We start from the raw sequence: 15,476 nt of genomic DNA, 5'->3' as shown, positions 1-15,476 counted from the left end.
TAATACTCCAGAGTGTTGATGAAAGCATTCCTGAATAAGTTCAATGTTTCAAATGAAGGTATAGTATTTAAGTTTCAGAATTTAAAATTGTTCCTATTTTGGCAACTTTTTGAACCATAAAGGTTGGACAGGTGTTTTCTCTCACACCAGTTACATTACATTTGATTCTAATCACAAGTACTCAAAGATAGGATCGAACTAGTGAAAGTTTATTTCTGAAATGAATTTGTTTGGCGACAGTAGTTTTAAAGGTAATTTCGTAGCCTTATTTAAGGTTATCTTAACCTTAATTTTAATTGTTTATTGATTGAAAGGTCATTTAACATTTTAGTTCCTGTTTTGTTTGTGTTTAGCCGAGCAGAGCTGCTCTGCCAGAACAGGTTGCCCATAGCTCACCTGGGCTTTTGAAGATCAGGAAGACACTGCTCTGCCTTTCACATTAACAATGGAGTCCAGGAAGTCTCGCTGCATTACTTTCTGTGAGAGAAATAAGTTTAACATGAATTAATGTGTGCAAAATAAAATTAATAATGAGCGTTATTTATGTAATTCTGTAGTAATACAAGGCCAAAAAGAAGCAAAATATCAAACATTCCAAACTGCTGTATATTTAAATATATTTTATACCTCCTTCATTCAAAGTAACACGGGATAGGTTGAGAGGTCTGCAGAGTCAGTTATCAAATCAGAACTTCAGATAAGTACTGGCAAGTAGAAAAAGACTTATAAAAGAGTGCACCATGCCTCAGCCAATGCCCACCTGTATCTGACCCAGAAGAAATTAATTTAAAAAGTGTGATTGTCTACTTATGGTCGGATCTGCATCGAGGTAGTTAGTACTTTTGAACACCTTCTTTCAAGGCAGTGCCATTCTGTCGTGAAGTGATTCACTTTATTTCAAAAATCTACTGCATGTTCACATCCCTTCAGTGTTTTACACTCCTCTCCACAAGAGCTCTAATTATCATTGACCTAGTGGTGGCACAAGGTTACGTTCCAGAGTTGGGAAAATCAGCTCACAACCTTCAAGCTTTGGAGAGAGATGTCATTTATAAATGATTCTCACTGCATTTTCAAGGCAGCCAGAACAAACCATTTTATTAAGTGATACAATTTTCCATTCCGACCCACCTTGGCAGCATCAGAGGCGTGCAGTCTAGTTACTTGCACCTCCTCCAGTATTGAGTCCTACCCCTCCTATCCTGCCATACAGCAGAACGCGTACTTATCCCTTATATTCAGAAAGGATGTCTTATTCCCCATAGAAATTGATTCCACGCATTCCATAACTTCAGTCCACCTCGTCTGTTCTCTTTCCTTTTCTGTCCATTTTCTTCTAGATTCTTTGGCGTTCGAAGATGGATTTATATATTCTATATCATTTTTTCCCTTAGATGTTGCACAGTATGAAATTAAAATTCATAATTCCTATGTTCACATCTACACCGATGACTCATCTACATTCCAACCAACAACTGAACCTTCAGATTAAGAACCCATCTTGTTCAAGGAAGAGGAGGAAAATGAACCCAAGATAAAAAGGGATAAAATCTGTCAATATTGGAGATCTAAGGGAATAACACAGCCAGTATTAGATATCCAAGAGAATAACACCGCCTGAAAAAAAAACTCACGGGAGAATGTTAGCTCCAATCCAAGATCCTCTGCAGAGCCAGTATACAAACTGATTTTTTCTTAAATTGAAAAACTAAAATGAAGGGACAAAGGTCTGTAGAGCACCACCAAAAAAATTAGGTGACTTGAGATTATTATGTCACTTGAGCTGTAACTTTGATAAAGAAAAAAAGTCCTGGAATCCAGACCTTTAATTGAATTGATGCATTCAGATATTAAAAGCAATGATTGTAATTATTAACTTCTGAACACATTTTAAAAAAGTATGACTTCTGCCATTTCCCCCCACAACTGCTTTGTTCACTTATTTGCTATTATCATAGTCGATACTTTGCATGTATGCATTGAAGCAAGAACTTGCATTTATAGTGCACCTTTCACATCCTCAGGACTTCTCAAAGCACTTCACAGCCAATTAATTACTTTTGCAGCATAGTCACTGTTGTTTTGTGAGAAAATGCTCAGCAAGGTCCCACAAACAGCTAATGGCCAGATCGTCTGTTTTGCTGATGGTAGTTGAGGGACAAACATTAGTCAGGAGATGGGATGCTCTATGTTCACCTGAACAAACAGAAAGGACCTCAGTTTAAAGTCTCATCTGAAAGATGGCACCTTCAACAATGCAGTTCTCTCTCAGTGTTGTACTGCAGTATCAGCCTAGTGCTCAACTCACGGACTGGGACTTGAACCCACAACCTTCTGAGTAAGAGGTAAGAGTGCTACCATTGGGCCAAGCTGACATATATATTTACACAAAAACAAAAAAGTATTATTACATTATAGTTTACAATAATGCATTTCTACATTTTAAAGTCCCAAAGTACATTCATAATAAGTATTATACAAAATCAATGTTAAATCTAAGAGTATTAGAGAAACATATTGGAAAGCATCAAAACATACTTCAAGATGGACCTATAGTGACAATGTTACACCCCTAAAAAGGTATCCCATAAAAATTGATTTCATTCCTGTTTTAATTAATGTGCAATAATACATGTCACTGTGTTTAATGCTACATGAAAAATGTAGTTCACTAATAATCATACCGAAACTAGCACTGCGGACAGAATTCTCAAACCACTTCCCAGTAAATGAACGGTAACAGTAATGTACACCAAAAAATGGATCCCCCCATTTTATAAAAAGATCAATTGTCAAAGGTATTATCTAATTATAGTCTCAACAATATATTAGACTTGAACCTGGATTAGGAGACCAGCAACCTTGTAAGTAAATAAGTGAAGATTGTTATGTCACTTGAACTGTGACTTTGATAAAGAAAAAAATGTCCTTGAACCCAGACCTTTAATTGAATTGATACATTCAAAGGTTAAAAGCAGTAAGTACAATTATTGGTGGTTCAGTAACACCAATTCATCCGCAATGCATTCTGTGGTTGGAAGCAGTTTTACCCCCCTACAACTCCCTACACAGTTTCCCAGTCTCTGCTGGGCCATCTGTAGAGTCACTAAGAGGAGATAAGGTATTTCCCAACAGAGAGGAAGGGAAAACTAGACAGCAGATCATAACACAATGCTCTTGTGTGCCTCCTAGGTTTGGTGTATATATGATGTAGTGATACCAGCTAACTGGATCCCCTGTGAGTGTATTCCCTCCCAAACGCTGATTTATGCAACTTGTCTATTTTCAGAGTGATCACAAGTCGTCCCTCTTTTCCATGCCCTCGGCTGATTTTTTGGATAACATTAGCTCTACTGTTTAACTCAACAAAAGGAGACTACTGAGGGTCCATAGTGGAGCCTTCAAAATGTAATTATTTTAACTCTGGCATTTTGTAAAAACTACACGGGATAGATGTACAGTAACGACTTAACTTTCATTGCACTTACCGTGAGAGTTCCCTTTTTAAAAATTTTGGATCAGAATCTGCTTGGCCAGCAGCATCTTTAACTATAACCTATTTCTGGAAAAGTATGAATTTGCTTGGAAACATTGGAGGTTTCTCAAATTGTTAACTGGAACCTGAATCCACAAACTATTCCATGATTTTCAACACTAAGTTCACAAAACCCTGAATTCCTAGATGTAAGTTGATTAATTTCACCATTAAAGAGTGTGCATTAGGGCATAAAGACACTAATAGCAAAGTTGACAAATACTTTCAGGCCAGTGGGGTGCTGGTTTTAATAGGACATTGTGCTTTGACATGATTAATTACGTGTCTTTTTTTAACCTTCTTGTTTTAGAATAAAGGAGGCTTTATTTTTTTATTATTTGGTTTTGTTTAACGTGTTTGGGGAGGGCACAAGTTCTGTGTGACTTAAAAGTATTTTGTGATCTTATCTGTCTTAACTAAATAAAGTTGGCTTTGAATGGTGAGGTGGCCGCACTTCAAATTAGCATTCATCAATTTGCTTTGCTGTCAGTGTAAACAGCAGGTTTTACTCTGATTATTTATTTATGTTATGTGGCCTCCTATGCCTTCTATGTAACTTGTGAACTTTGAAGTCATTTCCAAAACCAAGGTTGTTGATGATGCCATGAGTACCTGCTTGAGAGCACAATTGTGCAAGTGTTTGCAGGGTGTGTGAGGAGAAAAGCAAACCAAAGCTCCATTGTGTGCACACAATTAGATCATTCTGATTCAGTCTCTAACAGATTCCTTTCTATAGTACTGCAGTGCTTTAAGAGATGGCTATTTAGCATTAAGTATATTGCCATAAAACATATATTCCACCAGTGCACAAAATGTATAACTGATACTTGCACATGATTCCATGGGAGATGGATGTTTTTCACAAGTGATGTTCACCTTACCTATGGGATAGGCGACATATATCTTGGATATGGCTGTTAGTATCTGAGATATTAGACAAATGAATACCAAATCTACCATCACCATCAAAGAATTTCCCATTTTTAAATATCAGCTGCTCTGCCAATATGGGTACCCAGTTTACCCAGTGTACAGCATACACATACAGGAATTGACAACGAGATGCTCAAGCCATACAAGGTCAGGTATGAGTGAGTTATCAACGTTTACGTAGCATACACTGAAAATTCACTTCAGTTAAACAGTCAGCAGATAAAACACTACATTTGTGGAATGGGGATTGCAAGGGTGTAAACCAATCAAAGGATTGAGTTAATGTCATAAGCCACAGAACAAAGCTTAGGTGGTTTCTGAACACCGATTGAATCACAAAATCGTTGACACAGAAGTATATTATAGCTGATCATGACATTATATCTGAAGGATAACAGCCTCCTGTCACAGGCACAGTCATTTTCCAGCAACTTGTCAGTTTATTATTCGTTCTTACCAGTTACAAATGAGGAGCATTAAATTAAAAACTGATTTCTCAAACAAGTTAAACAACAAAATTAGAAACCTTTGCAACATTCACCATTAGTTGTATGAGTGGATAACCTTACTTTGATGGCCCTCCTACAAAGTTCATACAGTCATTTTGCTTTATGGTATCAACAATTTGTTGATCACCAGTAAGACTTCAGTCACACCACTATATCCATCGCAAAAGCAATACCCATCATATCATATTGCATGGACAGCTCCCAAACTGGTCACCATGTAGAGATGTACAGCCTTTTACAATAACTCATTGCATATAGTTTCACAGATCCATTGCTGAGCACATCTTCCACATTCATCTATGGAACCTGTGATTTCAGATTGTTATCAATGCGCAATAACTTCTCCTTTATTTGGTTGCCAATCATCATGTTGAGGAAGAAGAGAGGATGAACAAATAGCAATAGAACTAAACTGGCAAATTGACCCCTACGTACACTGACATAGATGGTACCCCTAATTTCCCATGCAGTGTGTTACCAATCTCAATCAGGCCAAAAGAAACAATTGCAGAATATAGACTAGTCACTTCCCTAAAGCCAGGGAGAAAAAGGCAACTCCCGCCACTCTCACACTCACAGAGTGGTATTAACATTGATTTGGGAGCAGGTCTCTTGTTCACCCTCTTAGTTGGGGAGGAGCAGCATGAAGAGCCTGAAGAAAAGCAAAATACCAAAAAATGGGGGACAATACAGGCTGTTTTGCACCATGTAGGTTTTGGCCTATTGGCCAAGCACTAAACAACTGAAAATTCACTTACGGATCAATGTATACTCTAAGCAATATCTAGCAGCTTCAAATTTGGATGTTATTATTTTCCATAGTTTAAAAAAAAGTACCCCAATACTTTACATTGCTCCTCAGCTGAAAATACAAGACGACAACTTGGTCGCAGACTTTGTAACAGGCCAGTAGAAAATGTGCAAAAGTGGCATTAGCTGACTGGTCCTTGATTTTCCATCTGTTCCTGGCGGAAAATACCTAAAAATATATTTTCTAGTCACTAAGGCTGGTGCCACAGGAGCAGAACAGATACTGGGGGACTGGAAAATGTGGCTCAGATCAATATAAGCGAATCTGCACAAACTCAGTGCTGACCAGAATTTTCCAGCATATCTTTTAGATCAGCCCAAAGTGGTGATGCTTCAATGTAATTTAGGTCATTGCATCATGTGTTTACAAACCAACAAAGAAAGCCAAACAACTTTTCATGACGAGAGTATTCCTTTAAAAACACTGCTTACCAGATTTGTTCTAACCTTTAGCAATGGCAGTTCCAAAAGCTATTTATTTTACTACATATAAAACACTAAACATACTATGATCGGACTTGTATTGTTTTTATAGATCCGGTAGAATAACATTTTGGTTCCATTGCTGGAGGATATTTCACATATTTAGCTCTTCTGTGTGTGATGTTGTGAGTTCCATCGTAAGTCTGTTTATAGTCCAGTAACCCCGTTCGGTTGCGATCAATGGGGTTTTCATTACAGACCTAGTTGATAAATCAACTAAATGAAACCCACCCAAATGTGGGAATGGTCAAACAGGTGTTACTCATTAGTCAGCCCAATATACAACATGTTGCTGTTATAATGCTCTGCACTGTGGAATGGTAGGATGGAAGTTCACAATGCCCTGTGTGTTAAGCTTCCCATCTCACTTAAGTCATGTGGGAGATTTGCTTCCCCACCACCCCCCCCCCCCCCCCGCTAAAGAGGAAAAATTCTAGGGAGGGAAAATAAGTCTTGGATAATATTGCATACTTTCTAGCTATAGCAGGAGATTGACAAGGGTTAGGAACAACTGACTAGCTTTTCACATCCTAGACTAGGTGTGTGTGATGCAAATCGATCTAAACAAGGAGAAAAACTCTAAAATGGGTTTCGGAGATGAAGAAAAAGGGGTTTCTGGCACTCCGAGAGCAAGTTTAGCTTTGAACTAAACTTTCCTGCGCACACATTTTGAAACTCACAGCAGGACACAGACTATAAGTGGCTTTTACACATATGAAAGACCACAATAATTCACTCCTATTTGTTGTTATGAGACAAGGATCTTCCACATAACACACTCAGTGCCCAATGATGGGTTATTGAGTAATTTTGATGGCTCATCATTGATTGTTCATTATCGTAACATTAAAATGATGGCTATGTATGCTGAATTTTTATTTAATAATTCGTAAACCATGTTCTATAGCATTTTTTAAAAATGAAAAATAAGACCCAGAATTTAATAAAGTCTTATTTTATTTGATTGAATTTTAATGATGCTGCACAGATCATAGGAAGATGAATATGGAAGGGGCAGACTGCGAGATCAGGGCTCAATTCTGCCAATCAAGCACAGTCAATCTGTTCCATTACCATATCTGTCTTTTCATGGGTCTGTGGAATTTATAATTATCTCAGGGGCTTTACAACAGGAAAAGGGTTGTGGCTATAAACAAACTAAATGTTGAGAAGTTCCACATTCAGCAGCGATGGGAATGGGAAACGATTTTGTAGTATTTTCTGCTTTTTTTTCGTTTCAATAGAAAATGTTGCATACATAGACCACACCAAAATCCTTTCTTCCCTTTTTCCTTTCTTTTTTAAATCTTTTGCTGAACACTGTCTGTCTGAAAGGAGGACAAGCATGTAAATTATGCCAGACATTTTGTGAACTCACATTTTCAGTACTGGAGGTACACACATCACTGACTGACTAAAAAGGAACGAAGGAAAAAAAAGAAGGAAACCTAGCAAGGTCAGTAATCTTTCTGAAGAGAGCCAGATTGCTTCAAAGCCGACTGGTGCAGATTTGCTGGCTGCGATTTTTGTTTTTTGTCTGTTAGCTGGGCCAGACGTGGTGGGCAGGGAATGCTCACACATCAGTGAGTAGCTGAGAAATATTGAAGAGAACAAAGTGCTTCTAACAGCAGTCGTCATGAAAATGAAATTAAAGAACATGTTTTGATCATGATCTGTTCTAAAATGTTTTTTAATTTACCAAAGAAAAGGCCTGGTATCTACAAATCCCATTACCTCTATGTAGTATTTGACCAATGGCAAAATAGCCAATTTGCATAATTTGCGTAAAATTTAGTTGGTATTATTGCTGAAATAATGCCTACTCAGTCATATCACTATTACTATTACCATTGTCAAAAATAAAGTCTTTTTAATGCTTCATTTGATGCTTTGTTTTACTCTTCCTTTTCACTATAAATGTTTACATTACATGATTGTAAAGCAATTATAAATATACTTGTTAAACATCAAAAGATGTACTTATAACAAAGTATGTGCTAAAATGCATTGAGCTGTACAGTCACTGATGCTGACCTGAGTCCTCTAGTGACCTGTGGTTTGGGGTCAACATGCATGGTTCTCAGCCTCTTTCATTTTTCTTTATTGATCACTGTAATTTTTAATCTCTTCTTTTTCCCTTTGGTGCCACAGTTTCATTTTCATCTGTTCAAAATTAATTTTACTGTAACTATCATTAGAGCACCAGAACCACTGCCAGCATTAACTTCTAATTATTACCTGTTAACACTGGAGTAACAGTCTTAGGAAAATTTCAGTAAAACTTTGTAAAATTACACTTCCATCTTATGTTAACACACATTGACATCAATAAAAAGTGACAACAGAGAGCTTCAGTAGTAATGAATGTTTCTACACTGTTTGCACTTTGACATTTTCCTTGCCTTTTTCCATTAGTTGCAGTTTTGAAGCAAGCTGTTCACTTCTTTCTTTTTTGTCAAACTCCTTTCCCCCTCCTGTATCTGTACACTCAGTTAACATTTGCAGAATATAAAATATATATATATGTTAAAGTGAACTATTAATTTGAACTGACAGCTCAAAGCCCTTTAGAGTAAGAAAGTACATGTAGAAACAGTTTCACCCATCATAAAAACATCATAACATAATCATTTATGAGCTACCCCATGATGTTATGCCAAACATTCAGAACTTCTGCCAAAACCAGCACTGTGAGATTATTTTACTTCAAATGAAATGCTTCTTCATTGTATAATTATTTGTATTGCTTCCTTAATAGCCTAGAGGATGCTTTTGCGGGGCAAACTATCATAAAATGAGAACTAAATAAATGAGATTTTTAATGACTTCCTTAGGTGCTGTTTGACTGCTTTCCAGTAGCTCCACAGGACCTCTTTCTACAGTGCTGGACCTTTGCCAGTATGACAATCAACAACTGAACAGACTCTTCTGTTGGAGATTATTTCTAGAGTTTCTTTTTTATTAGGGAACGGGGTTATTTCTAAACTGAAACAGGATGTCCTGCTGATGTCTCTGGCTGTGAAAGGCTCAATTTTTTTTTCAGCTGTGCAGGCTCTGTAGAATGGCTTAGCTTAATCCTGGGTACGAGCACATCGCGGCCGCAGATTTCTTTTATAACAGAGATGAATGCAGCCTGGCATTATGGATGAGCTTTTGTACCATAACTCAAGCAACTTACAGCTATAACTTCAAGCTCCTTCAAAAAGAATACCTCACTGGCTCAAAGCGGCAACTGATACTCCGAGAAACATTTCCTCAGTTTTGATAAATGTTTATTATGTCTCTTAACACAGTTACAAAATAATCTTATGTGAATAAGAGTGAAAATAAGTAGACAAAGTTAAATTGCTGCTAGACTTCTCCAGAGTTAGTGGTAATGAATAGAGGGGAGGGGTGTACAACATCAGAAGCCTAACATCTCATTAGTCATTGCATTGTGGAGTCCCCCAAATACACTATTTTGGCCACTTCTAACCCCACAAGGCCTTTGTGCCCCTGTAGTTGCTTTCAGCAATGAAGGAAGGACCCATGCAGCCTATAGACCTCTCAGTGACTGCTGCCAAACATCACTTCTGCCTTGTGACTAGCTGTCGGGAGGTGTACTTGCAGCAGGATGTGCCTGACGTGCATTTTATTTTTTGCACGGTGCTTTGGGTTGGTAGCCTAGCTAAGAACTGATAGAACTCATTCCAGTTAGCAAACAATGGGGTGGATGTGAGTGACAAGCAGCCCCAGGACCCGATTCTGTCAGTGTCTGGGTTTGAAGGCAGTACTGTAGTGGCTGACTCATACAGAATCACATCATAATTGGATAGGGCTTTAAACTAATAAGAGGGGGAGGGGGGAGGTTCAGGTAAGGGTAAATTTATAAGTCTAAAGAAAAAAGTCAAGGCTGTAGAGCAGAGTAGCGATGTGGGGAAAAACAAGCAGAGTGTGTCAGGAAGGGACAGAGAGTTTAACAAAGGTAATAGGGCATTAGTGACTAAGGTCACATCAGGAAAAATAGTAAAAAGTTAAAATTAAAGGCGCTACATCTGAATGCTCGAAGCACTCGTAACAAGATAGATGAATTAATGGCACAAATAGAGATAAATGGGTTTGATCTAGAAGCCATTACTGAGACGTAGTTGCAGGGTGAGCAAGGTTGGGAACTAAATATTCCAGGGTACTTGACTTTTAGAAAAAATAGACAAAATGGAAAAGGAGTGGGTGTAACCCTGATAATAAAGGATGAGATAAAGGCAGTAATGAGAAAGGATCTTAGCTCAGAAAATCAGGATGTAGAATCAATATGGGTGGAGCTAAGAAATAACAAGGGGCAGAAAATACTGGTGGGAGTAGTTTATAGGCCCCCTATCAGTAGTTATAGTGTTGGACAGAGTATAAATCAGGAAATTAGAGGAGCATGTAACAAGGGTAATGCAATAATCGTGGTAGACTTTAATCTTCATATAGGCTGGGCAAATCAAATTGGCAAAAGTAGTTTGGTGGACGAGTACATGGAATGCATTTGAGACCGTTTTCTAGAACAATATGTCGAGGAACCAACTCGGGAACCGGCTATTTTAGATCTAGTATTGTGTAATGAGACTGGGTTAATTAGTAATCTTACAGTTAAGGATCCTCTGAGTTAGCGTGATTATAATATGATAGAATTTCATATTGAGTTTGAGGGTGATGTAAAGTCCGAAACTAGGGTCTTAAATTTAAACAAAGCCTATTATGTAGGTATGAGGGACGAGTTGGCTAAGGTTGATTGGGAAATTAGATTAAAAGATATGATGGTAGATAAGCAATGGTGAACATTTAAAGAAATATTTCATAATTCTCAACAAATATACATTCCCTTGAGGAATAAAAACTCCATGGGAAAAGTGATCCAACCGTGGCTAACTAGAGAAGTTAAGGATTGTAGTAGTTTAAAAGAAAAGGCTTATAATGTTGCTAAGAAGAGTAGTAAGTCTGAGGATTTGGAGGATTTTAGAAATCAGCAAAGGACAACCATAAAATTGATAAAGAGGGAGAAAATAGAATATGAGAGTAAACCAGCAATAAATATAAAAACAGATTGTAAGAACTTCTACAAGTACGTAAAAAGGAAGAGAGTAGCAAAAGTAAATGTGGGTCCCTTAGATGCTGAGACAGAAGAAATTATAATGGGGAATAAGGAAATGGCAGGGATGTTCAACAAATATTTTGTATCTTTCTTCACAGTAGAAGGCTCAAAAAACATATTGGAAATAGTGGAGAACCAAGGGTCTAACGAGAGTGAGGAACTTAAAGTAATTAACATTAGTAAAGAAAAAGTACTTGGGAAATTAATGGGACTAAAAGCCAACAAATCCCCTAGACCTGATGGCCTACATCCTAGGGTTTTAAAAGAGGTGGCTGCAGAGATAGTAGATGCATTGGTGCATTGGTTTTGATCTTCCAGAATTTCCTAGATTCTAAAACGGTCCCCATGGATTGGAAGGTAGCAAGTGAAACACCGCTATTCAAGAAAGGAGGGAGAGAGAAATCGGGGAACTATAGGCCAGTTAGCCTGACATCAGTAGTAGGGAAAATGCTAGAATCTATTATTAAGGACGTAGTAACAGGGCACTTAGAAAATCATAATATGATTAGGCAGAGTCAACACAGTTTTATGAAACGGAAATCGTGTTTGACAAATCTATTAGAGTTTTTTTGAGGGTGTAACTAGCAGGGTAGATAAGTGGATGTGGTCTATTTGGATTTCCAAAAGGCATTCGATAAGGTGCCACACAAGAGGTTGTTACACAAGGTTAGGGCTCATAGGATTGGGGTAATATATTAACATGGATTGAGGATTGGTTAACGGACAGAAAACAAAGAGTAGAAATAAACCCGGTCATTTTCGGGTTGGCAGGTTGTAACTAGTCTGATGCCTCAAGGATCGGTGCTTGGGCCTCAGCTGTTTACAATATATATCAATGACTTAGATGAAGGGACCGAGTGTAATATATCCAAGATTGCTGATGATACAAAGCTTGGTGGGAAAGTAAGCTGTGAGGAGGATGCAAAGAGGCTGCAAAGGGATATAGACAGGTTAAGTGAGTGGGTGAGAAGGTGGCAGATGGAGTACAATGTGGGGAAATGTGAAATTATCCACTTTGGTAGGAAGAACAGAAAAGCAGAATATTTTTTAAAAGGTGAGAGACTAAGAAATGTTGATATTCAGAGGGATTTCAGAGTCCTTGTACATGAATCACAGAAAGTTAACATGCAAGTACAGCAAGCAATTAGGAAGGCAAATGGTATGTTAACCTTTATTGCAAGGAGGTTGGAGTATAAGAGTAAGGAGGTCTTGCTGCAATTATATAGGGCTCTGATGAGACCACATCTGGAGTACTGCGTACAGTTTTGGTCTCCTTACCTAAGGAAGGATATACTTGCCTTAGAGGGGGTGCAACGAAGGTTAACTAGATTGATTCCTGGGATGAGAGGGTTGTCCTATGAGGAGAGATCGAGTAGAATGGGCTGATATTCTCTGGAGTTTAGAAGAATGAGAGGTGATCTCATTGAAATTTATAAAATTCTCAGAGGGCTTGACAGAATAGATGCTGAGAGGTTATTTCCTCTGACTAGAGAGTCTAGAACTAGGGGTCATAGTCTTAAGATAAGGGGTCGGCCATTTAGGAACGAGATGAGGAAAAATGTCTTCACTCAGAAGGTTGTGAATCTTTGGAATTCTCTACCCCAGAGTCGTTGAGTATATTCAAGACTGAGATCAAGGAATATTTGGACGCTAAGGGAGTCAAGGGATATGGGTTTAGGGCGGGAAAGTGGAGTTGAGATAAAAGATCAGCCATGATCTTACTGAATGGCAGAGCAGGCTCCTAGTTCTTATGTTCTCATGTTCTAATGGAGCCCAAATTCAGTGCAGCTCCGTCAGCGAGCAGCTATTTCATGATTTCATTGAACCAAGAATGGGAACACTAGCACTGGAAGTCTGGAAAGTTTGTCTTAGCACAGTTTGAGTTAATATGTGCGCACAACAGGAGTGGCTCTGTATAAATTATCTGAATACTAGGGGATGCCTTATTGTTTGTGAATCTCTCCCCACCTGTCCTCCCCCAAGGGAATATCTGTTTTTGTTCTGAATGTGCAGATTAACAAAATATAACAGGGATATCATTATCAGTTTACGACTGTGTACAATAAAATCAAAATCCTAATATCCTGCAAATGTTATTTTCTATATTTGTCTTCCTCTGCTGTCGTGACCTGAGTATTTTTCTCACACGTGCTGTATTGGTATTGTGTTATACGATACAATCAGCAAACCAACTTCCAAAGAAACATCCCAACATCCAATTAAAGTGTGTGTAATGACTTTTATAAATGCAAAAGTGAATGGTATTACAAGAGAAAGTGTTAGGAGGAGGTGGGTAATACATTAGCAGCCTAATGTCTCATTAGTCATCATTCTAAAGCAGCACAGTAACACATTCCAACTCACACACACAGTGAAAGTCTCCACACACAAGGATATAGAAGGCAGCTCTATAAGAACTTTGTGTAAAAAGTTGTGCACATAAAACCAATAATTAGGAACACATTATCTGGTGATAAGAAAATCGCAGGGTTCTGGTGAATGTACAAATCACTTATACATCACTCCAGAATTGCAGTATCATAAGAATTTCAAGGCAAAAGGGACAGCATTTGGCCCATTGTATCAGTGACAGTGCTAACTCCACATCGGAGCAATTTACTCTAGTCCCATTTATTGCTCTTTTTCTGTATATAAAAATGAAAAATATGTTTTGCTATAATTCGGAACTGTCCTGAGATTGTTGTGATTACAACACAGAACATTAGCCACTATATGATCACAGTGACACCCTACTCATGGGGAGCATTGCCTGATGACCACGTATGTTATAAAATCATGGTCAGCACACTCGTAATTTCCCGAGATGCGTGGCCGGTAGGTGAGCCTCCCCTCTTCTAGCATGCACTTGGAAAATTGGCCTTTATGTGTAAAACACAGCATTTTCTTTTATTTATGTGGATGCAGAGGGTATGGCTGAGGTATTAAATGAGTACTTTGCTCTGTCTTCACTAAAGAAGAGGATGCTGCCAATGACACAGTAAAGGAGGAAGTAGTAGAGAAATTAAATCGATAAAAATAAAGAGGAGGTACTAAAAAGGTTAGCAGCGCTCAAAGTAGAAAAGTCACCTGGTCCGGATGGGATGCGTCTTAGGTTGCTGAGGGAAGTAAGCATGGAGATAACGGAGACTCTGACCACAATCTTCCAATTCTCCTTAGATATGGGAGTGGTGCCAGAGAAGTGGAGGATTGCAAATGTTGCACCCCTGCTCAAAAAAGGGGAGAGGGTAAACCCAGCAATTACAGGTCAGTCAGCCTAACATCGGTGGAGGGGAAACTTTTAGAGACAATAATCCGGGACAAAATTAATTGGCACTTTGAAAAATATAGGCTAATAAATGACAGCCAGTGGATTTGTTAAAGGCAAACCATGTTTGACTAACTTGATTGAGATCTTTAATGAAATAATGGAGAAGTGGATGTTGTGTATATGGACTTTCAAAAGGCGTTTGATAAAGTACCACATAATAAACTTGTTAGCAAAATTGAAGCCTATGGGATTAAAGGGGCAGTGACAACGTGGATAAGAAACTGGCAAAAGGACAGAAAGCAGAGAGTAGTGGTGAACAGTTGTTTAACAGTCTGGAGGAAAGTATACAGTGGTGTTCCCCAGGGGTCAGTATTAGGACTACTGCTCATTTTGATATATATTAATGACCTGAACTTGGATATATAGGGCATAATTTCAAAGACTGCAGATGACACGAAACTCGGAAATGTAGTAAACAGTGAGAAGGATAGTAACAGACTTCAGGAGGACATAGACCAGACTGGTGAAATGGGCAGACACATGGCAGATGAAATTTAATGCATTAAAGTGTAAAGTGAGGCATTTTGGTAGGAAGAATGAGGAGAGGCAATATAAACTAAATGGTACAATTTTAAAGGGAGTGCAGGAACAGTGGGACCTGGGGGTGTACGTACACAAATCTGTGAAGGTGGCAGGACAAGTTGAGAAGGCTGTTAAAAAAGCATACGGGATCCTTGGCTTTATAAACAGAGGCATAGAGTACATGCTGAACCTTTAGGTTTTCCCCAACTGGAGTACTGCATCCAATTCTGGGCACCACAT

General features: G+C 38.3%; 1 protein-coding gene across 1 annotated transcript in view; it reads right to left on the bottom strand.

Annotated features, from left to right (window-relative positions):
- Positions 1–249: 249 nt before the first annotated feature.
- The window catches only part of mllt3 (MLLT3 super elongation complex subunit), a 208,545-nt gene continuing 193,318 nt past the window's right edge, over positions 250–15,476 (bottom strand). Inside the window, exon 11 of the mRNA XM_067983309.1 lies at positions 250–477. Within this exon, the coding sequence (XP_067839410.1) occupies positions 412–477 (66 nt within the window). The 3' untranslated portion in view covers positions 250–411. The remainder of the gene's footprint in view (positions 478–15,476) is intronic.

Source organism: Heptranchias perlo, chromosome 4 (assembly GCF_035084215.1).
Source record: "Heptranchias perlo isolate sHepPer1 chromosome 4, sHepPer1.hap1, whole genome shotgun sequence".
NCBI classification, from domain to species: domain Eukaryota; kingdom Metazoa; phylum Chordata; class Chondrichthyes; order Hexanchiformes; family Hexanchidae; genus Heptranchias; species Heptranchias perlo.
This window is presented reverse-complemented; position numbering and strand designations above follow the sequence as displayed.